At 42.7% G+C, this 24,145-nt stretch overlaps 3 protein-coding genes across 4 annotated transcripts; all 3 read right to left on the reverse strand.

Moving 5' to 3' along the window:
* Nucleotides 1-572: 572 nt before the first annotated feature.
* On the reverse strand, nucleotides 573-9,522 carry gaa2 (alpha glucosidase 2). The gene is made up of 21 exons (XM_076147938.1): nucleotides 9,382-9,522; nucleotides 8,504-8,665; nucleotides 7,808-8,371; nucleotides 7,376-7,521; nucleotides 7,073-7,238; nucleotides 6,856-6,952; nucleotides 6,321-6,440; nucleotides 6,077-6,195; nucleotides 5,869-6,000; nucleotides 5,673-5,783; nucleotides 5,252-5,365; nucleotides 5,076-5,160; nucleotides 4,868-4,985; nucleotides 4,545-4,678; nucleotides 4,196-4,347; nucleotides 3,944-4,092; nucleotides 3,661-3,802; nucleotides 3,466-3,564; nucleotides 2,935-3,099; nucleotides 2,297-2,443; nucleotides 573-2,117 (listed from the first exon to the last, which is right to left on the reverse strand). Exons 2-21 carry the CDS (start codon nucleotides 8,594-8,596, stop codon nucleotides 2,055-2,057), a joined length of 2,916 nt encoding a protein of 971 aa, XP_076004053.1. The 5' UTR covers nucleotides 8,597-8,665; nucleotides 9,382-9,522; the 3' UTR covers nucleotides 573-2,054.
* Nucleotides 9,523-10,513: 991 nt separating this feature from the next.
* On the reverse strand, nucleotides 10,514-16,795 carry LOC142997057 (uncharacterized). 2 transcript variants are annotated; one of them, XM_076148236.1, is made up of 6 exons: nucleotides 16,604-16,795; nucleotides 14,669-14,812; nucleotides 12,939-13,885; nucleotides 12,563-12,740; nucleotides 12,343-12,465; nucleotides 10,514-12,084 (listed from the first exon to the last, which is right to left on the reverse strand). In XM_076148236.1, the coding sequence occupies exons 2-6, from the start codon at nucleotides 14,784-14,786 to the stop codon at nucleotides 11,384-11,386; spliced, it is 2,067 nt and encodes a 688-aa protein (XP_076004351.1). In that variant the 5' UTR covers nucleotides 14,787-14,812; nucleotides 16,604-16,795; the 3' UTR covers nucleotides 10,514-11,383. The 2 variants fall into 2 exon arrangements, with proteins under 2 accessions (XP_076004351.1, XP_076004350.1); XM_076148235.1 differs by having other exon boundaries at nucleotides 12,337-12,465.
* Nucleotides 16,796-17,331: 536 nt separating this feature from the next.
* On the reverse strand, nucleotides 17,332-22,804 carry LOC142997058 (uncharacterized). Its single transcript, XM_076148237.1, has 9 exons — nucleotides 22,707-22,804; nucleotides 21,538-21,955; nucleotides 20,571-21,047; nucleotides 19,738-20,454; nucleotides 19,267-19,319; nucleotides 19,094-19,186; nucleotides 18,550-18,733; nucleotides 18,185-18,430; nucleotides 17,332-18,060 (listed from the first exon to the last, which is right to left on the reverse strand). Exons 4-9 carry the CDS (start codon nucleotides 20,426-20,428, stop codon nucleotides 17,501-17,503), a joined length of 1,827 nt encoding a protein of 608 aa, XP_076004352.1. The 5' UTR covers nucleotides 20,429-20,454; nucleotides 20,571-21,047; nucleotides 21,538-21,955; nucleotides 22,707-22,804; the 3' UTR covers nucleotides 17,332-17,500.
* Nucleotides 22,805-24,145: the final 1,341 nt, after the last annotated feature.

The following is a 24,145-nucleotide window of genomic DNA, read 5'->3' on the forward strand; positions in this document are numbered from 1 at the left end:
TATCTCCCTAAATGCAGACAGGAAATGCCCCCGGTTGTCAGGACAGCAGAATGAATTTGGCAGACACCCGCTGCTCTCTCTCTCTCTTTCTGTGTGTCTCTCCCTCACTCTCCTTTCATTTCACCCTCCTCCCCTGTTAAATGATGTACCCTCCAGAAAGTCCCATCTGGAAACAGTTAGACTGTGAACCTTTGCTTGGAGCCAAAGAAAACATGTCGCTTGTGAGCTTAGGTTATCAGGAGTGGAATTACAATCAACAGTGTTATCTGAAGGGAGTATGACTATCTACTTTCACTTTATGGGACAGACAATTATGGCCATGAGCCTGAGCAGATCATCTAATGACTGTATGATTATACTTTATACAGCCATGAAGAGAAGAGTAGCCCATTGTTACGTCTCCCCTCCCATGAACAGCATCAACTCCTCAATGACAGACATCCTGAAACTCCACTATCTGAATAACCAAAGTGCAACGGGAGGAGACCTGAGCACATCCATTAATATAGCAGACAGACTGAGAGAAAATGTGAAAGCTTGAAACGAAGAGACGAGAAGCGATGACACCGTGATTACACAGAGATTTATAAATAAGAGTTTATTGTAGTCTCAAGTTGATGAAGATGACAATGATAGAGTAAGTACCAGCAAACCCAAGTAGCAGTCAGTCATTCCAGTCATTCCAGTCTCCATATTAACCTTATACACAATTAAAGCTAAATGATGATCTATCTGGGTTATTTGGTCAATGATGTGGATGAATATTCGTTATTAATTTCATCCCTCTTGGAATTAAAAAGCAAAAGGTCTTTTGAGATAAAAGAAGCATCGCGGGAATCAGAAACTCTGCCCTCTAGTGGTGAGCGTACTCCACCACATGGGACAAGCTACCTTCGATGCAATAGAATGCGGCCAAGATCAAAATAGATTTTATTTTAATAGAATGCAGTTTTTAATAATATGGTTAAAAATAACTGGACGAACTTCTATACATGTTATTAAATCATGAAATCTTATTTTTCCTCAAACAACTGATCATTTCCATTGCTTCCACAAGGTAGCAAGAAGTACATCAGTCAAGATATCAAAGCTTAAGATGCTGTTTCCATCCTCTTCTTGGTATCAATCCCTGCTGCTGTCATTACCTTTAGAGGTACAACCAGTGGACATTCCAAAGGCTTTCACTGTGTTCAAATAATAAAATATAAACAATCATAGCAAAATTAAAACACAACAGCCACAACATTGTTTGTTAAAATCATCAAGTCATCATAAAGTCATCACAACACTGAAACATAGGCTAGTGTACATCTTTACACAAAGCAAAGGGGAATACAACTATAAGATCAATCAATAAAATCATCACATTTGAACTAAATGAACTCAGAGAAAATTCACAGTGAAATAGTTGCAGGAACCTTTTGGCTGCTTTATAGTACAATGTTACAAAGAGAACCACCCTGAGGTCTTCAAAACAACAAACAGGGTTTACAAGGTAAAGCTGATCAGCCCAGACCATCAAAAAGACATGAACAGCATGAAGTATAAGGCACCTGCCACGGCCTTTACAATACAGCGGTGTCAGTTAGTGCAAAACTAGGCTGGAGAAAAACAATGAAATCATCAGTATCAGCTCAAACATTGTGGGATGATGCAAATATGACTCTTAAATTATCTTAATCTTAAATTATTGCACATTATCTTTCTCATGAGCAGACTAAATAAATGCAGAATTTGACCGACAACAAGCAAAGTCAAATATGACTTTTTGGTTTATATCAGGTAACAGTTCAGCAGTATTCCACTATAAAATGTCCATGGTCAAAGCAGTTTAGAGACTAAAGCTGGGCTGTGTATTGTGGTTTCATAAATCCTCACTCATAATAATAATCACTATACGTGTTTTGAGTGATATTGCACTTTAAATACACTGCACTTAAGCTCACATACTCCAGTTGTTCTTGTCTGTATATCTAATCAGATTACATATACAATCGATTGTGATTTTAATACTCAAAGGCAAAGGAAATGCACAATGAAAACCTTTAGACCAGTTACATCCAGCTGATGGTGAAGTTCTGACTGAGGGTGAGACTAAGATCTGCAACTGTTAACACCTGAAGGGAGAGGCGGGGAAACAAAGAGGATTCAAACACAAAAATACAAACCTAATGCAATGAAAAACACCATTCAAAGTGAAATGTGCTCTCCTCAGGCACTGCATGTATCAAACCTACATCCTCTCCGTTACACTCTGTAGAGTTTTTCCAGTTTGACCCCGTGACCCTTGCCTTACCTGGTTGTCTCTGTAGTCAAACGGTGCATCATGGGAATTTACCAGCACTTTGCTTGGCTTCTTCTTCACACCATAGAAGGAGGCTGACAGTATGCTGAGGGACGGAGCCTCCACGTGGTTATGAAGCACATGAGATGTCATCACATTCTGGGAAATAAAGAAATGAGTCACGATGCAGCACGTCAGTGTGAGCACTGAATCAACACTCCATATACCATCCTCTTTGTGTTTCCATGATTTCTTTTCCAGTTTTTCATAATCTTGTTGATAACTGACAACTGTTCTTTTTCTATTCTGCAATGACATTTAATAATAATTCTCATCAGCTGTAGCTAAGCTGTGAATGTCTTCGTCGACAGCAGCCTCTTCAAACTGAAATGCTCTGCCACAAAATGTGTTGTGGTTCATGAGAGAGAAATGACCCTCATCACATCACTATTTGTCCCTCCGCCTACACAAACAGCCCACAGCTGAATGCAACACATTCAAGCACTTTGTGTAGAAGCCCACAAGATTGGAAAAACTGGACTAGACCACAGACGGATTCTGAAGGTGGATTCCTGTCTTAGAGGCACAACATGGCACAGGTTTGCAGTAAGCAAGAGGATGTAGCATTAAGAACGTGGGAGTTGATGTACCTGAGCCACACTAAAGGTGATGTAGGCGTACTTGTCGGCCTCATAAGTGTCAACGCTCTCGCCGTCATCCCAGAACAGATCTCCACTGGCTGAGCCGTTGTCGGAGAGCGCAGACACTAGATGGAGCGGCTGAGCACGGCTCACCCACAGGGTGAGGTTGGGCATCTACACACACACACATATACAGACAGAAGAAACAAAAACATGAGAAAGTGGCAATGCTACAACAGCGCGACAAGTTGAGCGATTTATTGTGGCAGATTCAGAAATAAAAAATGACACCATTGTTGTAGATTTTGCGCAAGGAATGTTAACTGATGTTTAGTTTTCTGCACAAGTAGTGAGTGCAAATGATTCCAACAGCCAAGACACTTTCTGTAGACAACTTTGGCACCAAATTGTGGCAACATGGAAAGAAATATAAAAAAACAAAGACAACTTATACCCAACTTGGACCAGATATTCTACATGTAAAATGATGTAACACTTTGTGACACCCTTAGCCTACAATGTCAACTGAATCATATTTACCTGTGTAGGAATAACCGAGCCCTCACGCAAATGCAGGTTGATCTTATCCAGAGGTGCATGGAGTCGAAGCTCTTCACCTTTACTGTGCACAGAGTCGCCCTGGATGTGAGGAAACAAACAGCAAAAATCAGCCCTTTCTTTTGTTTCCCGACTCAATCATTGTATCCTCACACAGACAGTTAGCGTGATTCTTACCGTGTAGTAGTCATACCACACACCCTCTGGGAAGTAGCCATCCACGTAGTCGACTCCAGGATACACCACAGGCGTCACCAATAAACTCTTCCCCCACAGGAACTGTTTGTCCATGGCATATGTTCTTACATCTTTTGGGAACCTGTTGAGCAGATACAGGTTACAGACTGAGGCGCCAACATTCACCCATTAGACCCAAAACCTATTCAAGATCCTTTAAATCAAATTAAATGCAGGCAAGTTTAAAGGAATTAGGAATAAGAGATTGCATTAGCTTACTTACTCAAACATAACGGGCCGTGCCACTGTGTGTCCGTGTGCGTGAGCATGATGGAAGAGAGTGTAGAGGACGGGGAAGAGAGAATATCGCAGCAGCAGCGCCTGCTTCATGGCTGTGAGAGCCAAGGGACTGAAAGCTGTGGGATCTTGAGGCTGTAAATGTATAATTTTTTCAAAAACAGACACATTCATGAGCCAATTTAATGTTTGTATACGATGTGACACATAATAGACGGAGTGGTATGAAAACCGTTACCTTCATGTTTATGGAATTGTGGTTGCGTGTGAAGGGATAGAAAGCTCCCAGCTGAGTCCAGCGGACACACAACTCCTCCTGAGGCTCGTCGCCAAAGCCGCAGATATCAGCTCCCACCAGCGGAATGCCCAGCAGGTTAAAGGTCAAGATACCTGAAAATGAGAACAGAATGGTGATTAATGTCAAGAGGAAGAGAGAGAGAGAGAGCGAGAAACCGAGAGCAATACTTTTGCTTTTTAGCTGCTCTTTTAAATAATAAGGAAATTAGGCGTCAGATGTGTGACAGACAGAAACAGAATATCAGATTTCTTTTCCTTACTACCAAACTTCTATAGTGACCAGATTGAACCTGCTATAGAGGTGTACAGGTCTTTCCACTGGCTTCTGTTGTCTCCCAGCCAGTGACCAGAGTACAACCCCTGACTGGGGAAGGTGGAGCGAGAGATGACAAAAGGTCTCTTTGCAAGGATCCTCTTCAGAGCACTGCAAGATACCACAGAGACAAGAAGACATGAGGAGGAGGAAGACAGACATCATCATTATTGTTTCATATAAGTCTAATTTCATCTCTGTGGCACGTGTGTGTGTGTGTGTGTGTGTGTGTGTGTGTGTGTGTGTGTGTGTGTGTGTGTGTGTGTGTGTGTGTGTGTGTACACTGCATGTGCTACTGACCCTGCAGAGGCCTTAGCTTCCAGGAGTCCATACAGACTGTGCATATTATAGTGACTGGAAAGCTTTTGCTGTGCAGACGCACACACAGTTTTGGATTTCAGAGAACTTTCTAAGACATCTAGAAAGGAAAAGACAATACAGATGTGTGCTGTAAGTAAGGCTCATAATTTTAAGAAATAAATATGTGCTTGGCATGTGTGTTTCCCACCTGGTGTGTAAGGAGGATTTTCCAGGCTGTTTGATGGACAGCCATTCGTGGACCCATCCAGGAAATTTGATGGTTCATTCATGTCCTAAACCAAAGCAGTGATCAGCTGTGACTGAGAGCTGCAATAATGCAATCCAAATCAAGATTACAGAAGGGGTCTCCATGACAACACTTACAATCCATAGTCCATCAAACGGCACCTTCTCATAAAACCTCTTGAGGTTGTCGTACCACCATTCATGGGTAACATTATCAGAAAAATCAGGATATGCTGTCAGACCAGGCCAGACCTGGATAAAGGAGGGGAGAATTATATTTGAAATATTTTGGTTTGTAAAGGAAATCTAGTAATAGTAAGAACCAAAAATATATATAGACCACAAAGGAATCAAAGAAACTGGAGAAAGAGATTACAATGTACGGGACAGGAAATGACACTGGAACTATTATAATGGCACAATGTTGTCATTCTAGCTTCCTGTTGCTTTATTCCACTTTGTGCTAAATGATTTTTTATCAGTATTGTCTGAGTTTCTAATGTCAATAAGTGAGAAAGAAAGAGAGAGACGAAGACAGCCGGCAGTGATTCAGTCTCACCTTCCCAATGAGTGTGTTTCCATCAGCGTCTTTTATAAAAACTCCTCTCTTCAGCCCTTCATCATAAGGCCAGTATGACCCGGCTGCTTGGGTGCTACTGATACCTGGGTCCTGCAAGCAAAGAAACCAAGGCTCAAATACGCATCGCAAGTCAGAAACAACACACAGCAAAGCAAGCACACACTCCGTCCCATACCAGGATCATGACATAGCGCTGGTTGTGAGCGTGCAGGTCCTTGACCAGGTCGGGCAGTGTGGCGAAATAAGTAGGATCAAAAGTGAAATCCATGAATTTGTCCATGTAGTCGATATCATTCCACTGGACATCCTGCAAACAAACATAACTCTTTCATAAAAGCAGAAGGTAAATACACACTCATGCCCAATCTGCTGAGTCCACTTACCTGGGGGATCCTATTATCTCTCATGTTCTTGACAACCTCCATGGTGGCACTGCTAGAGTTGTAACCCCAGCGACAGAGATGGTAGCCTAACGCCCAGTAGACAGGCATGGCTGGGAAACCTGTAATAGGATGGAGGGCAGAGAAAAAAAAATGAGTGAGAGGAAATATTAGTAAGTGAAATATTATACATATAATATACAGTACAAGCCAATGTGTACGTTATCACAGCAAAACATCCACTGACCTACGACCTCTGCATACTGTCCAATCACTGAACTAGGATCGGGGCCGAGGAAGACGTAAAAGTCAAGGATTCCACCGATGGTTCGCCAGGTGAGGGCAGTAGCGGGCTGGAGGACCACGTCTGACAGAACAGGGAGACGCCGGTGATTTGATGTTTTTGTTTAAGTATTAACCAGGGAAAACAAGTCACAGTACAGGAGAATAAGGTTATATAATATAATGACCAGATGAGTTCAAATGAAAAGCTCTCTTTATATTTGTTTGCAAAATTCCTACGCACAGCAGAAACAACATGACCGCTCTATGAACCTTTTCTGTAAACTTCCTCAGACATTCTAGTCACTTGATTAGATCATGTGCATTTCCATCGTGATCTAATAGACTTCTGCATTCATCAAATTGCTCAACGTTGTCATCCAACCAAGCAGTTGTGAAATTCCACAACTGCATCAATGACTTTTCCTTCATACGCTTATGTGTCTTATGGCACATCGCAAACTCTGAAGTGAAAATCTGAAGGTAAGCAGCAGACTGACCCATGGCATTGCTGTTCAGCAGGAAGAAGCCGTGTGCGTTCCCTCCCTCCTCCATAGAGAGGTAAAAGGGGTGAGCTCCATACAGGTTTGTTTCCTCCTACATCGGACAGAAGAACAGTTTTATCTGACACACCCAAAGTCACAAGTAAGCAGGTGTCAAATGTAATACATACTGTTAAACGTAACGCAAAATGAGAGACAAGTCATGTGGTGTTACCATAGGAGGCACGTCTCTGGCCCACATGGTGAGTGTGTTCCAGTGGACGTCGTGCAGGAAGCTGGAGCGGTGCTCCCCGAGGCCATAAATGAACTGGCTGGGCAGGGAAGTGGAGAACTGGAGAAACTGATCGGCATAGAACAGAGGAGCCACTGTTGTGTTCACACTAGAGGGGAAAGGGTGAAGGGAGACCACAGTGTGAACATCAGAGCACAGACCAGTATGAGAACTAGTTTTAGCAGATTTAAGAGTCTTCTTGTAAAGCAGTCCTCTCATATATCATCTTCTTCACGTCAAACTTACAGCACTGCTCCTGTAGATCTCCTCTTCACTATGAGACCAAACGGCTCCTTCAAAAGCTCCACCACGTAGTCTGGATTATCTGCCTTCTTGGTCACACTGGGAACTGCGATTGGTACTTCAAACCGTGCAGCTGAGGGGTCTGTAATCTACAAGGATAAATGACAGACAATCTCACTGAGTCACACGATAAATAGTTTGCAGCAGCGTGCAACAAGCTCAAGCAAGTGATATGAGGAACACGTTCACAGCTCTGCCTCAGATAAAAGGATTTGTATAAACTTTAATGGTCGACGCCACCTTGTATTACGAGGCCTACACACTTTAAAATGTGTATATTGTTGAACATGCAGATCAATGTTGAAAAGTCCTAACAATATGCTGAAACGTTGTATGAATAAATGCTACATGACATTATTGCAGGTATCCACTCACTCTGACTCGTAGCCGTGTCTCTGTCTCATGGCGTATCTCCAGCTCGAGAGTAAGGATGTCTCCTGGGTAGTAGGTCTTTACCTCCTTTACCAGCACACCTCTCTGTCCCAGCGATGTGTCATTGATTGACACAAGTGAATAGGAAGGGAATCCTGAAGGATAGAAACACCAAGGAATATCGTTTTTCCGTGATAGGTTATGTCCAGCGGAGGAGACAGGGATAAAGCAGCAGTTCCTCGCCTCGCACATCTCTCTGGTTACAGCTACTCTTTCAGGGTAGCAATCGAACCTCCACACGTCCGGGATTAAACTGCAAACCTCCCGTCTGGAAGCTGCTTCGTCTACCCCTGTGTGCTCTTGAGAGCCTGGTGTTGGTGTCGGTGCTGGGGCAGGTGGTAGGGGTCGATGTGGCTGTTGATTGGAGGGATTGTGCAGCCAGAACATGGTGCCCAGGAGCCAGCCTCCGAGGAGGATAAGCAGCAGGCAGCCAAGCACCAGGAGGCCTGTGGTGATGGAGCATCGTGGCCTCTGTGGAAGCAAGGAGATCTCCTCTGGGTCTGTCACCTAAGCACACAGCAGAGAAATCACACATAACTAAAACAGATAGGTACAGGTAGTCCCCCCTTAAAGAGTAAATGTATTAAGTGACACATTAATTATCTTCTAAGCTACAATGTACTGCATGTGTGAGCTCACCGTCGCGTCTTGTTGGACTGGACGAGGTTCTCCTGATAACGCTGCACTGGAAAACTGCACATCCTCCGGGTTTAGGCGTTCATACGACACCATGCTGACAGTGTGTGTGTGTGTGTGTGTGTGTGTGTGTGTGTGTGTGTGTGTGTGTGTCAAAGTGTACAACTGTGGGCAAATAACAGACAAAGATAGAGAAGGAGGGGAGAGAAAGCAAAGTTCCGCTGTAAATGTCAGTTCCTGCTGATTGGGGTGAGTGGGACAGAATGCAGTGTGCACAAGAAAGTGAAGTGAAGTGCTAAAAGAGCTGGGGGAAATACTGTGGACTAAAATGAGAGATTACATCGGCAGTTGTAGCATTACAAATATACACTAAAGCCACTGTCCACATTAGGTAGATTACAGTATAAATTCTAATCAGATATCTAAATCAGCCACCTAATTAGCTATTTGAATTAATAACAACCTCTACCCTCTACTACGCATTCGCCTCAACATTCTACATATACAGTACGTAATTTCGACATTTCGCTCAGTGTTTGGCAGATTTAGTTCATGTTTGATTTTCTTGATTTACTCGAACATGTATCTGCGTGTCCCTTTAGCATGCTCTCAGCAACTTTAGCTAGCTGGACACGAGCACATTGACGTAAATGTCAAAGTTCACAAGGACGCGTTTCAATTTGGCTTGACAATAGTTTAACAGACTATCTGACTATTAACGGGCAATTACAGAGATGGGAATGGGGGAAACCAACAAGTACTCGCCTGAAAATAGTACAGTGGTCATTTAGAAGCCTAATGTTAATTGACGTAAGCTTCATCTTAGGCTTTAGCTTGCGCTAATGTTTGCAGACAACAACACTCAAGTTAAGATTGTTTACCTGGATATGTTGGTCTGTTTAAGAGAAGCACACAGGTCAGAACACTTCCTTATATTATACGCAACATTCGCTGAGTGATTCGCGATGTTTACACCAGACTAACAGAGCGGACGACATGGTGTGCTTCTGTTTATCTCTATGCTACATTCCCGATCCCTCGTTCTTTCAGCAATTTCCGCTTAGAGTGCGCCCCAAAAACCGCTCAGGGATTTTATATCATATAAAACAACTACTTATTTGCGGCATATATCCGCTCTGTATCTGCATACAAATACCGCACGATGGTTTTGTGAGTACTCTGAAAATTACGACTTTATATAAATCACAAGTTTACCAAATTGAGTTAGCTGGCCAGGTAGACTCTCCACTCTGCTGCCTTCAGGTGTAGCTTGGGATTTTGAAACGTCAAATCAGAAAAGCGAACATGCAAGTAGACAGGTTGATACATTCTTAAGTCTGACCCATAAAGCAGCGAACAACGGCTATAATCGAATAAGTAACGCAATCTCACAGGCATTTAACACGCCAGCTGAATTAATTTAGCTGAGTCACTTATATTACTGTTTGATTCTTTATTTTGCTGTAATTGATCTGTGTGCTATGTGAGCTACTGGACCTCTGGACCTGCCTCAGGTTCAATATTGTCAATCTATTTACGTCTATGATGATGATGTCATGTCAGCTGTGGAGGATTTTTTAACAGCCACGAAAAGGACTGTTCAAAAAGGATACAAATTCTAATTCTATGTGGTGAAGGCACCGAACCCTTAACACTGCTCCACGGGCGCCATATGATGGCTGCCCTGCACCCCCTCTGTGATGCATGTGTTTGTGTGTGTGTGGTATGAGGGGGTGTAAGATAAATTTCAATTGCATGCGATTTGCTGTGAACTGCATGCAAAATGATGATTAATAAAGTATCTTAAATCTTAATTATTGGCTTGAATAACTTAATACCATAATACACCTTGCAACATAATCATTTGTATTGGGTTACTCATGCCAGACTTTTTTCTGATCAGAGCTGTAAAACCGTTGTCAGTCAAGTCGCTTATCTACTTTCAAGAGATTTACACATTTTGAATATACTGTTTGAAAGTGTCCACCAGTCCATAATCACTAAGAGAAATAGTCTTCAGCACATACATTTATTATTGTTCAGTATAACATGTCTCATACAATTCAACAGAGGCAGCACTGGATAACATTTACCATCTATGTCGTTTCAAATTATTGCCTTTTATTACAGATGAATCCTTTATTCACAGCAGTTAAGAGTCTAAACCAGGTGACTGGTTTGTGGGTTGGTTCTCAAGTAAATGCTGCACAACACAGACAACTTTCATCACCCATAAGGCAAAATGGTTTTGGCAAATATTTGATGAGTACAACAGCCACAATCTTCTAGCACTGACTAATTTGTGAAGCCATTCCCTACCAGACTGAACAATAAGTTCGGATTTCACCTTACGAAACTGCTTGTGACCCATCTGAATATCCGATCTGAAAATGTGGTTATTCTTCAAGAATCAAATCCGATTTCACATACACAACTGGTGTCGATCACAAATACTGTATGGAAAAAAGTGAAACCACATCGACTTAAAGGAGTAATCAGTACTACCAATAAATACTTGAAATGTGAGGGCAATAATTCAATGCAAGTACAATAGATGAGTAACAAACGAGAGTAAATATGACCTCTAAAGTTTGTGGTTTTACAGACGTTCTTTTTGTACCAAATGTGTTTGTTCACACTCCAACACTTGCTAGTTGTTGAATGGACATCACATGGCCAAACAAGTTTATTTGCTTCTCTCATAGTGAAATTGATGAGCTTTGATACTTTTCAGGTGGCTTTGTCATATTTTCAGTGCACCACCTTATGGTTGTGGCCTATTCACAAAGGTGGTCCCTTACATTCTGCCGATGCGCTTCAATTTTCATTAATTTAAGAATGGTATTGGTATTGTACTACTGCTATGCGTCCAGTATGAACACATCACGAGTCGTTCTGCTCTGTTATACACATATTAATTGGAGAGGCGTCATCGCTCTGTGAGAAATCGTCCTCATTCTTCAAGCTGACTTCAGACTCTTCTCCAGTCTGAGGCTGCTCATGCTTCCGTCTGTGTAGCCTGAGGCTTTGTGAGCGGCTGAAGCCCCGCCCACATATGTCACAGCCATATGGCCTTTCACCCGTGTGAAGCCTGAAATGGTTTTTGAGGCTTGATGCTCGCGTGAAACTCTTTTCACACTCAGGACAGTCAAACTTCTCGCCAAAGTGGATTTTTTCATGTTCCCTCAGGCGACCAGACTGGTTGAAACTCCTCTCGCACACAGAGCAGCGATAGGGCCGCTCTCCTGTGTGTGTGAGGCGGTGTCTGTTCATAGCGCCTGAGTGGGCAAAGCTCTTCCCACAGTCAGGACAGGAAAAAGGTTTCTCTCCTGTGTGGACTTTCTGGTGACCTTTGAGCTGGCCTTTTTGGGTAAACTGCTTCCCGCAGAGACTGCACTGATAAGGTTTTTCTCCTGAGTGAATTCGCATGTGAATTTGCAGTGCAGACATTTTGTGACAGTCTCTTCCACAGAGCCCGCAGCAGAAAGAGCTTTGTGTCAAACCGCTGTCCTGCTGCTGGAGCGGTGATGCCGGAGGACTCTCTCTTTCACTGTCGGCAACATCATCGGGGTCCTCTTCAGACACTGTGGAAACACAACAGGGACAGAGATGAGACAGCATTCAGTGACACACAACAAAAACACAGAAGCTATGTTAAGAACGTGTCGCTGGTCTTACTCTCATTCAAAGTCCATTCATAACTCTCCTGATAATCTTAAAATGTTGTAAAATCGCCAGAGTATCACTTCGATAATGTTCAGAGGGCTTTATCACATGTGGCTGAATATACAGATAATTACTATAAAACGTGGTCTCCTGTAATGGTTTGTCCTTACTATCACCATTGTCTTCATCTTCCTCTTTAACAGTGACACAAGCGTCTGTGTTGCTTTCCCGGTGTTGCTCTTCAGCTTCCTCTGGAATGATACTCTCTTCACTGCTGGAACCTCCGTCAGGGTCTTCTCCTGCAAGGGGGGGGGACAAAATCACAAAATCATGATTAGGTGGGTAACCTTTCCCTTTAAATATATCAGAGAAATCCGAGACCTTCTGTTAACGTACCACACAAAGGTTTCTCTTCTTCCTCCTCTTTTACGATTACATTGATTTGTGGAATGGAGCTGCCACCTTCCGGCTTGTCCTCTGTTTCTCTCAAATCAATATCATCTGTGTCATCCTTGTCACAGGTGAGATCCTCTGAGGCCTGAGCCTCACTTGATGTACTCTGGCTGTCAGACACCTATTCAACCAGAGCGGAGTTAGGAACAAGAACTCAATTCAGTTTACCCAGACAAAATGTATACAATCAGCTTTTTGAGGAGTTAAAAGGATCAGCAAGAATTACACGTGTAGTAGAACAAGAAATAACTGAAATTACCAGAAAGAATGAACTGAAAATCCGTGATTCTACTGTGAATTAGATGAGTTTTCTCAGTACCTCAGAGCTGATGTTGTTGTCTGGCTCTTGCTGGGACGATTCACCAAGTGTACCCTGAACTGAGCCTGAGATGAGATCTTTGGTAGATCCGTCCTTGTTGTGCGTACATGAGCGTTTGTGGTTTCTGAGAGTCCCTGCCAATGAAAAGTGCCTCCCACAGTCAGAGCAGGTGTACGGCTTTTCTCCAGTGTGAATCCTGGTGTGTCTCCGAAGCTCTCCGGGAGCAACAAATGACTTATCGCACTGTGTGCAGCTGTAGGGTTTTTCTCCTGTATGAGTCCGCATGTGTGTTGTCAGGGTCCACTGCTGTGCAAATGTCTTGCCGCAGTCAGAGCAGTGGTAGGGCGTAATGCCAGTATGGAGACGTTCATGTCTTACCAGTGTACCTGACAAGGCAAACCTTTTGTCACAGAATGAGCACTGATAAGGTCTCTCTCCAGTGTGAGTTCTCTGATGATCCCTCAGCTCTGCTGCTGAGTTACAGCTCTTGTCGCAGTCAGAACACGGGAATTTCTTCCTTGAAAAGCCAGCGACGACCTCAGAGTGCATCGCCTCGAGGTGCGTTTTCAGATGCCAGTGACGGGAGAAGCTCTTCAGACAAATGGAACAGTGATATGGCCTTTCACCAGTGTGTGTCCGCCTGTGCAGCCTGAGCTCCCCCTGACTGGCAAACCTTTTCTCACAGAAAGTACATGGAAATGGCTTTTCACCAGTGTGGACTCTTTCGTGAATCATGAGCAGCCCCTTTTCGGGAAATCTCTTCTCACACATTGAGCAGGGGAAAGGCCTCTCTCCTGAGTGAGTGCGTAGGTGCCGCTGAAGCTTAGAGGCATAAGGGAAGTCTTTTCCACACACTGAGCAGGTGTGATTTGATGGTGGTTTTTCAGTCTCATGGTTGTCAAATGTCTTTGATGGAGTTTGCTCCTCAGCAGGACTAGAAGTCTCTCCTGTGGAAAAAAGAGAACGGGTTCAAGAGACAATTTAATAACAATAAATCCTAAATAGCCAAGAGAAATATTAGGGATGATCTGACATGGTGCATTGAATCAATAGCGGCGAGGTAGCAATGCTTTTGTGCAAGAAAAAAATTAGGAAATTCTCCATTAAACGTCCCCAGTTTGCAGATTATTTGAATCACATATCTAAAGTGAAGACAGGTGCAAATGGATCTCCTTGGGAGTCGGTGGTGGGATGCAGCGCAGTCTGTATTGGTTTCACCATCATTTACCATCACTTAGCTATCTGGAAAGCCCCAGGCATTCAGTGCGACAATAACAACAACAACAGCAGCTGCAAGTGGTAGACACTGAATTTTTAATGTCTTCTGGCCTCATGAAGCAGCTGTGATTTCACCTAGATTATGATGGAGGACTGGCTTGCCAAAAGAAATGCGGCAGCTGCAGTTTTGTTGTGTTGGCTGAATGGATCTGGGACAATCTAAGGCTTGTGATGTCCATAATTCATTTTTATTAGTCTAGACAAGAATTTCTTCAATGAAGGCACTTCAAGTGTACACGCACAAGAACAGCAGCATGGGTGGAGTCCTGGGAGAGACCTGCAGCTGCAGCATGTTAAGCAAATTAAACTCTACCATGTACTTCTGGCATTTCTACATTTCAAGTTAATTGTTTCATCTTGAAATAAAGAATGCTGGCTGTTGTTTCTACAAGAACATTGCTGGTTTAATGACAATCACATTAGATACTACAGCGTGCAATGCATTTACTCACTGGTATCTGAGAACTCCACTTCTTCCCCGTCAGAGTTAATTAGACCCCCTATTTCCTGCTGATCTTCCTCAGCCAAACTCACAGCTCGAGTGAAGTCCAGAGGGTTTTCAGAGCCCATCTCTCACACCCTGGTTACTGAACCACCTTGTAGGGCAGAAGCAAAGAAATTATTGAATAAGTGGAAGGTCAAAAAGTGTTAGTATACTTCCAACAATTGCAAGGCTCATGTGCTTGTGATGTCCTAAAACAGGTTTCTCACTGATTTAGGAGGTTTCCAAAAGACCTCCTCAGTCTAGACATGTGAAAGAAGACACAGACCCACCGAATTAACCCCATCCAAACCCTACCAGCTTATTTACATGGGTGACAGATCTGAACTTTCACAGACAGATCTTAATGACTTTGTTTGTCTTTATTTTTGCTACGTTGCACATTGAATGATAATGGGCTATACAGATGAATTTGAAACTGTCTTTCCCTGTACACTGCAGTGAACTCCTGTGTCTCTGCCACTGAAGTGCCTTCAACGACTGAATCCCAAACAGAGCCACGATCCTGTTTTATTGCGTACCCTGCATTCCTCCCCCTATGTGGTCATGTTGTGAAACCAACGTTTCGGCATGGGGACCAGTAAAGTTTTCCCATCACTGTCTCGATTGTCCAATTAACTGAGCAACAAGCATGTACACTGTATTCTAAATAACAATTTGTATGACTGTTTATTTCCAAAACCCAGATTCCAATCCCAAATATGTGCACATAAATAAACAGTTCATTTAATTTCAAAGTGGTCTAACAAAATCCCAGAAAAGGAATTAGTTCTTCCAGTCATTTAGTCCCTGAACAAATGTCATAGTATTTGTATTAGCTTGCCAAGACAATTAGAAATAAAGCCAAAGCAAATATGATGGTAAACAGATATTACTGCTCACAAAAATACATATACACACAGTATTGGTATCAGCATGTGTGAGCAGATGTGGCAAAGAGAACCTCATACATCCTCATTTAATATGCTTAAAATTTCTGTAATGTTAAATTTGTAAACTCTTTGTTTTTATTGTGTATAGTTGACTACTATTTGATTTGTAGGGGTTCTGTTACTTTTACTCCTCAAATGCTGCTTTTATCCTCATTCAAAACTGTCGCTACTACACAGCAACGTCCACATACTGTGAGATGCTCAAGGACACTTCAGCAGGGCGGATGCTTTGCTGTGACTGGGGCTTGAACCTGGGCCTTTCATTGTGAAGGGCAGCGTCACTGTCCTCAATTACAGCTGCCTTTAAACACATTGTTGCAAATCATCAACTCTACCCAAGAAGCTAGAGTTATTATTCGTTATGTCTCTTCTTTTTCCAACTCAACCCGTGTAAACATGTCCCGGTAATATGTTTTTTTCTTGATACTTGGACTGCAGCAGCCGGTGCAGGAACCTTCACACACACCGTGCATCTGCACTGTTTAGCCTAGCCAGCTAAGTAGCATTAGCGAGTGTATTTCCATATCCTCTCCAGGTTCCACATTACTACACAGTAAACTTAGCTGCTTTACCAAACTCTTGGCATCTGTAGCACACGGCTCTCCCGACGCCAGACGCAAACAAACGCATAGAGCCGCGGAGAAAGATCCGCTTAAAGCCCCTCAGCCTCTGAATGGGACCCGTGTCGCGGTGTCACTGACCAGCATGTTGGTCAACGACAAACCGCTGCCTCTGTGACTACAGTATTAGCCACCTAGCTGCCAATGTAGCTGCTTCTCTTGGCTGTAGATATGCAGCTATTAGCTTAACATGCTACAGCCGGCGCACATGTGTCGCACATTTGCCCCGAAGATGAGTCAACGCTCCGGCCACTGCAGAAGCCACCCCCGCCCCTCATAACATTAGCTCATTCAGCTAGCTAACTACCGACAGACAATAGATATTTGACCAACCTCAGCATAGGTCTCCCTTAGGTAAAACAGCCGTTCGATAGAAGTTTATTGGAATGACTAGGAAAGGTTTGTCCCCTTTCTTTGTGTGCTCAATTTGATTAAATGACGTGCTTATTCAATACAGACTAACTAGCTGATATGTTTGGTTAACTTAATATGTACAGTGTAAGATCCATCTAGCCTTGACAGCAACTTCTATCAGCGTTCTTAACATCCGCTTCACTCTAAATTTCACAATAAAAGACATGAATCAAGCGTAAAATTGACAGTAACTTTACTATATGCTTTTTATTGGCCAGGAGAGTAAACGCTTGTAAATGCAGCAAAGAATGTTTTTATACTCTCAATTATGATAAATATAGAAACACAACATTTTCAAAGCATTTTATCTCCACTTAATGTGACGAAATGACTGAGTCATGTGACATCATTTTTACTTTTGGTAGCTTTGCTTTTGAAAGCTCTATAATCAGGGTTGCTCATTAGCCAGAGGCAGATATGCACACATGAACACCTGTAGGGTAAATACATGAAAAGAAAATAAACGAGAAGGTTTTATGTACTGGGTAAGACCTCCCTCTGATGGACTGCTAGAACTTTAAGATAATCAATATGCAAATTCAACCATATTTTATATCATCTCTGGAGTTTAACTATTTCAGAAAACAAAAATAACAATATTGTGTTTTATTTTCTTAAATATTTTAATACAAGTTATAAGCAGCTGATGTACATTATACACTTTTGAATGTAAATACTATCAAATTGCTTCCAAGTTATTTATTTCCTATGTGAAAAATGAAGTAGACCATCACACATCTGCCAGATTAATCTTTTGCTGTTAAAGGCAGTTGCCGTGGGCGACCCAGAGGTGTTGTTGGCTGTTTTGGTTTCTTGTCATGAATCAAATGTGTCATGAATCAAATGTGCTCTGTAGCCTTGGCAGTAATAGAAGCACTTTCCACATTTCTCACAAGCGTATGGTTTCTCTCCGGTGTGAACTCTCAGGTGAACTTTGAGGTCGCACGCCTTGGAGTAGCGTTTGCCGCAGACGGAGCACAGGTGAGGCCACTCTCCGGTGTGAGTTTTAAGGTGCACGTTCAGGTGGGATGATTGTGTGAACGCTCTGCCACACTTGTCACAGTGGTAATTCCTTTCTCGGGTGTGCGTCAACTCGTGTTTTCTCAGTGAATCTGCTGTGACACAACTCTTTCCGCACTCTGAACAGAGAAATGGCAACTCCCCTGAATGAAGCCTCTTATGCACTTTAAAATAATATTCATTTTTAAACGAGTTGCCACAGTCGGTACATTCATAAGGCTTCTTGTGAGTCATGCAGTGTTCTTCCAGCTGCACTTTCTGAGGGAAGTCCATGCCACACTCTCCACACACATGGACCGTCACAGGAGATTCTTCAGGGTGACCCCTTTCTTGAACTAATGTCCAATTGGGCAACTCTAAAGTGAGACAAACAAAGACAAGCATAACCAGTCACTGTGGGAGTAAAGGGAGTAACACAAACGAGCAAAAGAAAAAGCTCTCCTGAAGTAGAGGTGTGTTGTGTGTTATGATGTTTCTGACCTTTGTGTGTTTTCAGGTGTGTTTTCAGGTTTCCACCCTGGGTGAATCCTTTCCCACATATGAAGCACTTGAAAGGTCTTTTCCCAGAGTGAATAACAAGGTGTCGTTGTAGGGCAGTGTTGTGAGTAAAGACTTTCCCACAAGTTGGACAGTCGTAGTTCTTCTTGGGTTTGCGAGGCCTCTGGGATTGATTTGGCGGTGTAGGCTGCTTGTCGTGAGGCGGCTCATGGGATGCAGCTGCTTCTCCTTAGCAAAGAAACCCCTGCAGTTAGTGTAAATCTGGCTAAGATCTGATAAAGATAAAATGACTCGGCTGGAAAATAATTATTCTGTCGCAACTAAAACTGATCATTTCCAAAACTGACTTGTGGGTCCTGCACTGTGATCATGGTCACATGTTGCAGGTCTTTGTTCATCCTGCTGATTTGCGTTGCCCCTCCTGCTCCTTGATGTGTTGGTATGTAGGTGAGGTGGGCTGAAGTGTGATGGCAGGGGTGCTGCACAGGAAGGAGCAGACGGCCAGGAAGGCTGATCTGCTGGACAGCGCTCCTGAAAATGCTCATTATGCTGTCATCACAAACACTTCATTCACACCATCATTTGCCCTCTTTAATGCCTTGGTTCTCAATGCTGCACATTTTCCATGTTTCCACACTCAACCCACATCTGATTTATAATTCAGGTGTGTTCACTTGGCACCTCCCAGTGTTTGATTGGATAAATACATCTGATTTAGCTTATCAGCTGAGGGTACAGTTGGAGAGATCGACAATATGCAGTGCTGTAGGTCTCAAGGAGCAGGATTGAGAACCATCTGTTTAATGAAGGAAGAAAGAGTTCTGGTGATAAAGGATGGTGTAAATCACACCATCCTTTATCACCAGAACCCTTTAATTTTGGATCACTTACCGATGAGCCCCTGAGCAAGGCACTCAAACTGTGCGATGAATTTGGGCTTTGGTCCCATAAGTTAAATGGCAGGTAGTGACCAAAACTCCAGGTCTGAAAGAGAACAAAGCAACAATGAACATGAAGGATATGCCGCAGTGAGCACCATACCTGTAAGAAGCAACTCGTCTCACCTGACTGTGATAAGCTGCAGCCTGATTTTCTTGGTTATGCTCAGGTTCATCTCCTGTATCAATAAATGAGCTGATTAACATCTATTCTTTAGTTGGGTTGTGGCTTTTAGAACTTTTCAAAAATTGTGGAATTATTTCATTTACAAATGCAACATAATTTGTCGACCTCAATAACATACAATTTAAAATGCACTTGTCTCAAAAGACCTGAATTCAATGGTGTATCATCTTTTATTAACTGCAATTTAATAATTAATCAATTTTTTTAACATTAAATTCTCCAGGCCTTTATTATACAGTTAAAGTTTTATACATTACACATTGTGTACTTGGGTAAAGAGTTTTCTTTGCACCAAATAGAAGAAGGGGGTATAGGTGGAGTGCATGGACACAGACAACGCAGTTAACCTATGTGGGCTCTTCAGTACTGACACTTCTCGATGAGGTGATTCGGTCAGTTTCCACACCTACCGAGATTAAGAGGATCCCACACCAGGCCCTCTCCCTCCGAGTCACACAGAGCTTCCTGTGAGACCCTCTTGGGCCTGCTTGCCTTCCTTGGACTCCCCGGCCGCCTGGGTCTGCCAAGCTGCCTGGTGGGCCCGATGGGTTTGGCGTCATGTGTTTTCTTGTGGTTGTTGAAGCCTTGCCTGTAGTAGAAGCTCTTGCCGCAATCGTCACACTGATATGGCTTCTCACCAGTGTGAACCCTTAAGTGAACTTTAAGCTCTTCTGACCTTGCGTAACGTTTACCACAAACGGAGCAGAGGTGAGGTCTCTCTCCAGAATGTGATAAGTAATGTGCTGTCAGAGTTGATTCTTGCTTGAACCTTTTCCCACATAAAATACACGGAAAAGGTTTCTCTCCTGTGTGATCTCTCGTGTGGTTCTCGAGTCCCTTTGGGGTTTGGAAACGTTTATCACAATGTAAGCACTTGTATGGCTTCAGTCCCTTGTGTCCAGCTTGGTGTTCTTTCAGTTTCTGGATATGCATGAATCTCTTGCCACATTCTCTGCAGGCAAACGGTTTCTTTGCTTCGTGGACCTGCTTGAAGTGTTCTTCTAGTAAATGTTTGTCTGAAAATTGTTTGCAGCAGAAATGACAGAGGCAGATTTCCAAGGACGATTGAGTCCTTTCAGGTTCTGGGGAGATTTTCTCCATTTCTGCCACAGGGAAGGATTTCTTTGCTGCAAGAAAGACAAAAAAGGGTTCATACACACAGTTCGTCTCACCTCACCCACACTGCAGAACATGAAAATCTAAGTTACTTCAAGAAAAATGCTTTCAACCTCGGGGGTCTCACCTTCATGAACCTTAAGGTGTGTTTTAAGGTTTCCGGTCTGTGTGAAACCTCTTCCGCACAGATTACACGTGTATGGTTTCCTTCCAGAGTGAATAATGAGGTGCCTGTTTAAAGAAGCACTAGTAGGGAACTCTTTTCCACATGTTGAACAAAGGTTCTTCTTTGGAGCCCTGTGTCCCTCTTACAATTCCACAGCCACTCCTTGTGCTGGATGGTAGATACACCGGTGGACTATCAAGCTTCGATTAGTTTTAAATGCCTTCCCGCAGTTGCAGCACTTGTGCAGCAGGTGTTTGTCATGTTTCCCCCTCATATGTCGGTCTCTGCCATATACGCTGTGGAATTCTTTACTACAGTCTGCACAGCTGAAGAGCTCCTCAGCTTCAGCTTTCAGGCGACATTTCCTGGGTGCCTTTTTGGGTTCAGGTTTGGCATGTTCACCTGCACCATCAGGTGATGTAACATCTGGAGACTTTCCTGCAAATATGGAACAAATTCAGTGAGCATGAAGAAGAAAACAAAAACATGGATGTCTCAGTTTTGAATATGATTTGGTGATGATTACTTGGCACTTTTAACCATGACAATTATTTTTCTGTCTTGTATTCTGTTACATCTCATCAGTTTTGGCCTAAAACATTTTAAATATAAGTCATATGAAACAGCCATTTCGGCCAATTAGAATTTTTTGTATCTTCTCCTACAATAATTGGCTGCTAAATTTGAGTGGGCGTGGCTTATTCTTCAAAAGTGCTCTGTGTCCTGAATGCATTTGTTTCATTGATCATATTCTAATCAATAACCAATTTCATCATTAATAGATGGAGTCATAATTGGAGGACTTGGCGGAGGTATGCACTCTTTGCCTTCTTCTTCGGCTGTGTTGCCGAACATGGTTGATTTGGCATTTGCAGCTAATAACAGAACAATTTTCACAAACAGTTACACCCTTTCCCTTTCCATTTACCAGAGCTGGCAGGATCCCATTCAAGCTCTCCGTCTGAGTCGATTAATCCACCGACTGCTTGCTCTTCCTCTTGCACACTGGTGATGACCAATGATGTCTTCTCAGTGTGCATTTTCATATGAAATTTGACATGGCTCATCTGAGAAAACTTGGTACCACACAGTGGGCAGTAGAAAGGTTTCTCTTTAGTGTGGGTTTGTAGGTGAACCATCAAAGGGTTTCTGAATGTAAACCTCTTCCAACAATATGTACATTTATAACGTCTGACTCCTCCTCCTCCGTCGTGGGATTTTTTTTGTGTATTGCCGCAGACAACTTTGAGTATTGAATTATTTTACACACATTTGACAAGAATGTTTCGCATCTCTGCGGGTCTCCTCCTGTTGATCATCTGTTGATTTCCTGTCTCTGTCACATTCTGCAGGAAAGAAAACAAATATTACTGTTTTTCCTAGACTTCTTTCAAGTTTAGAGGGCAGTCTCATCCTCCTGTCAGGTACTCACTAGGTTCAGTGTGATTGCAGGGAATGTCAGCTACTTCCTCAGAATATGGTGCCGTCCCCCCCTCCACACATAACAGACCCGCAATTCAAACACTGCTCCTACCACAGTTTGACAACCACATATCTGAGCTAATGGTGCTGGGCACAACTTATATTGGACAGTTATTTCCAGGATGGGACATAGTATAAAACACACACTTATATATTTATACCGAATCCCAAACAATAATGCAAATGTTGTGTCTCATTTATGATCCAAGCTTGCAGGCCACTACAGGTCACATCCCTGCCAGGTCAGGTCATTGTCAGGTCATTGTCAGGTCATTGCCGGGTCAAGACCTCAACTAGCACTGAGATGTAACGTCCAAAACACTTGATTGTGCAAATGTTCAGTTGCAACATGAAAATTGATTCGTATAGCAGTGCGAGTAACAAAGAGTTTTGTAGAATTAAGTATGAATATCCCCGTAATGATGTTTTATTACTTTTGACTGTGATGAGATAAAAAAACAAACCGACCTGAATGTTTTAAATCACAGTGACTCTCACGCCTGACGAGCCTACAGCAAGAAGCTAATAACAAATCAAAGTTACACTCTTTGCTCTTAGCCCTAGCTTAAGTGAACGATCGCGTCAACAATTCCAGGATTGATCAATACAACTCACCTCATTCATTGGGAACGTAAAACACGAGTGTCAGCGCGGCTGTGGCGCACACGCCAAGTGTCCCAGCAGTCTGGGTAGTGGGTAGCAGCTTGTTAGCATGTGAAGCTAACAGGGAGGTTTGCTTCAGGTTGCCAGGTATGATTGAAACAAGCTGTCAGCGCCCTCAAACCACTCTCGATACTGTTCAACACCTCTGAAGCACCTGTTTCCTGTCTGAAAAGAGAAACCCATTATGAAACGTTTTAAAAGAAAATTCTGTAGAATTTACTAAAATCCTCATTGTACCCTGATAGGAAACTATAGCATTTAGGTTCCTATGTGAAAAACATGATGTATCTGTATCATCTTTTACTGATGGAATTTGATTTTGGAAATGCAGGTAGGAGGAAGAGGAGAGGAAGAGAGTCTACCCTGCCTCACACCCAGGTATGAAGCGGAGCCGTTTACACAAATGAAGCCATGTGTTGATCAGCTCTGAAATCAAATGCTTTAATTCATTTTAGCAACATGGAGTAAATTATGAATTATAAAGCATAAACAAACAAACAAAACAGAGAAAGAAAACAGTGTAAGGATTAGGCGAGGCGTTCAGGGTCATTCACTTGATTCATTCAAGTAATGACCTACCAGCAGTGTTTATATTTATATATGTCTATTCTTGTTTGAAGTAGTGTAGTTAGTTCACCTGACATAAGTGCACTTGGATTCATTGTTTCATCACCTTTACATTTGAAAAGGTACTATACACTTATGCACCTCCTTAAATTAGTTCATGAGACTTAATCTTGCATTGCAGCTGAGAAGTGGTATTTTTGGAAAGGTCATATATTTGATCAATCAGTGACGATTAACTGGATGGTGTGAACTTATTTAGCTGCAATATACTGTCCTGTCCTGAGCTTGCTTCTCTCTTTGGTTGTGTGTGTGTGAATTTATACAAGTATGTGACGCTAGCAGGGACCGTTTCATCGTCCTTTTCTTGGCTGTTCATCATCCAATGCCAAATAGGTCCCAGCCAAAGCCTTTGTCATTTGGGAGGCAGTGGCTTAGTGGGTAGAGCTTCCGCCGAAGAACCAGAGGGTTGCTGGTTCGAGTCCCTGCCGTTGTAAAGCTTCCATACTCACTGATTATATGGGTGTGTTTAGTCTGTTTAAATCTGTGTGTAAAGTTGATTTGTGTGTTTCAGAGTGTCTCAGATGCTTTATAATTTTTCCATCACGTTTCCAGTTGTCATATATATCATTATCCTTATATCATTTACTACATACAGTATATATATACATGAAATACATGTTCAAACTTCAACCGTTTGTTTCAACCGTTTGTTTTATCGTTCCCATGCACAGCCTGAGTTGTCCTGCTAACACACAAACACTCACACACACACACACAAACCAAGGCTAAACTATAACCTTGCCTTGACAGAGGTAATACGTAAT

The sequence above is a fragment of the Genypterus blacodes genome, unplaced genomic scaffold (assembly GCF_046128005.1).
Source record: "Genypterus blacodes isolate CSIRO-AG114 ecotype Tasmania unplaced genomic scaffold, CSIRO-AGI_Gbla_v1 ptg000039l_1, whole genome shotgun sequence".
Lineage (NCBI taxonomy): Eukaryota > Metazoa > Chordata > Actinopteri > Ophidiiformes > Ophidiidae > Genypterus > Genypterus blacodes.

Coding starts and splice junctions, on each gene's coding strand:
- gaa2 (XM_076147938.1), bottom strand. CDS start 8,596: ATGGTGTCGTATGAACGCCTAAACCCGGAGGATGTGCAGTTTTCCAGT. Junction 7,522..7,807: donor AGACACGGCTACGAGTCAGA/GTGAGTGGATAC, acceptor TTATCCTTGTAG/ATTACAGACCCCTCAGCTGC. Junction 6,196..6,320: donor ACAGTATGCAGAGGTCGTAG/GTCAGTGGATGT, acceptor ATCCTATTACAG/GTTTCCCAGCCATGCCTGTC.
- LOC142997057 (XM_076148235.1), bottom strand. CDS start 14,786: ATGGGCTCTGAAAACCCTCTGGACTTCACTCGAGCTGTGAGTTTGGCT. Junction 13,886..14,668: donor AGTGGAGTTCTCAGATACCA/GTGAGTAAATGC, acceptor TTTTTTCCACAG/GAGAGACTTCTAGTCCTGCT. Junction 12,741..12,938: donor ACAACAACATCAGCTCTGAG/GTACTGAGAAAA, acceptor CTGGTTGAATAG/GTGTCTGACAGCCAGAGTAC.
- LOC142997058 (XM_076148237.1), bottom strand. CDS start 20,428: ATGGAGAAAATCTCCCCAGAACCTGAAAGGACTCAATCGTCCTTGGAA. Junction 19,187..19,266: donor CTGCAGCTTATCACAGTCAG/GTGAGACGAGTT, acceptor GTTCTCTTTCAG/ACCTGGAGTTTTGGTCACTA. Junction 18,734..19,093: donor CCTTGCTCAGGGGCTCATCG/GTAAGTGATCCA, acceptor GAGCATTTTCAG/GAGCGCTGTCCAGCAGATCA.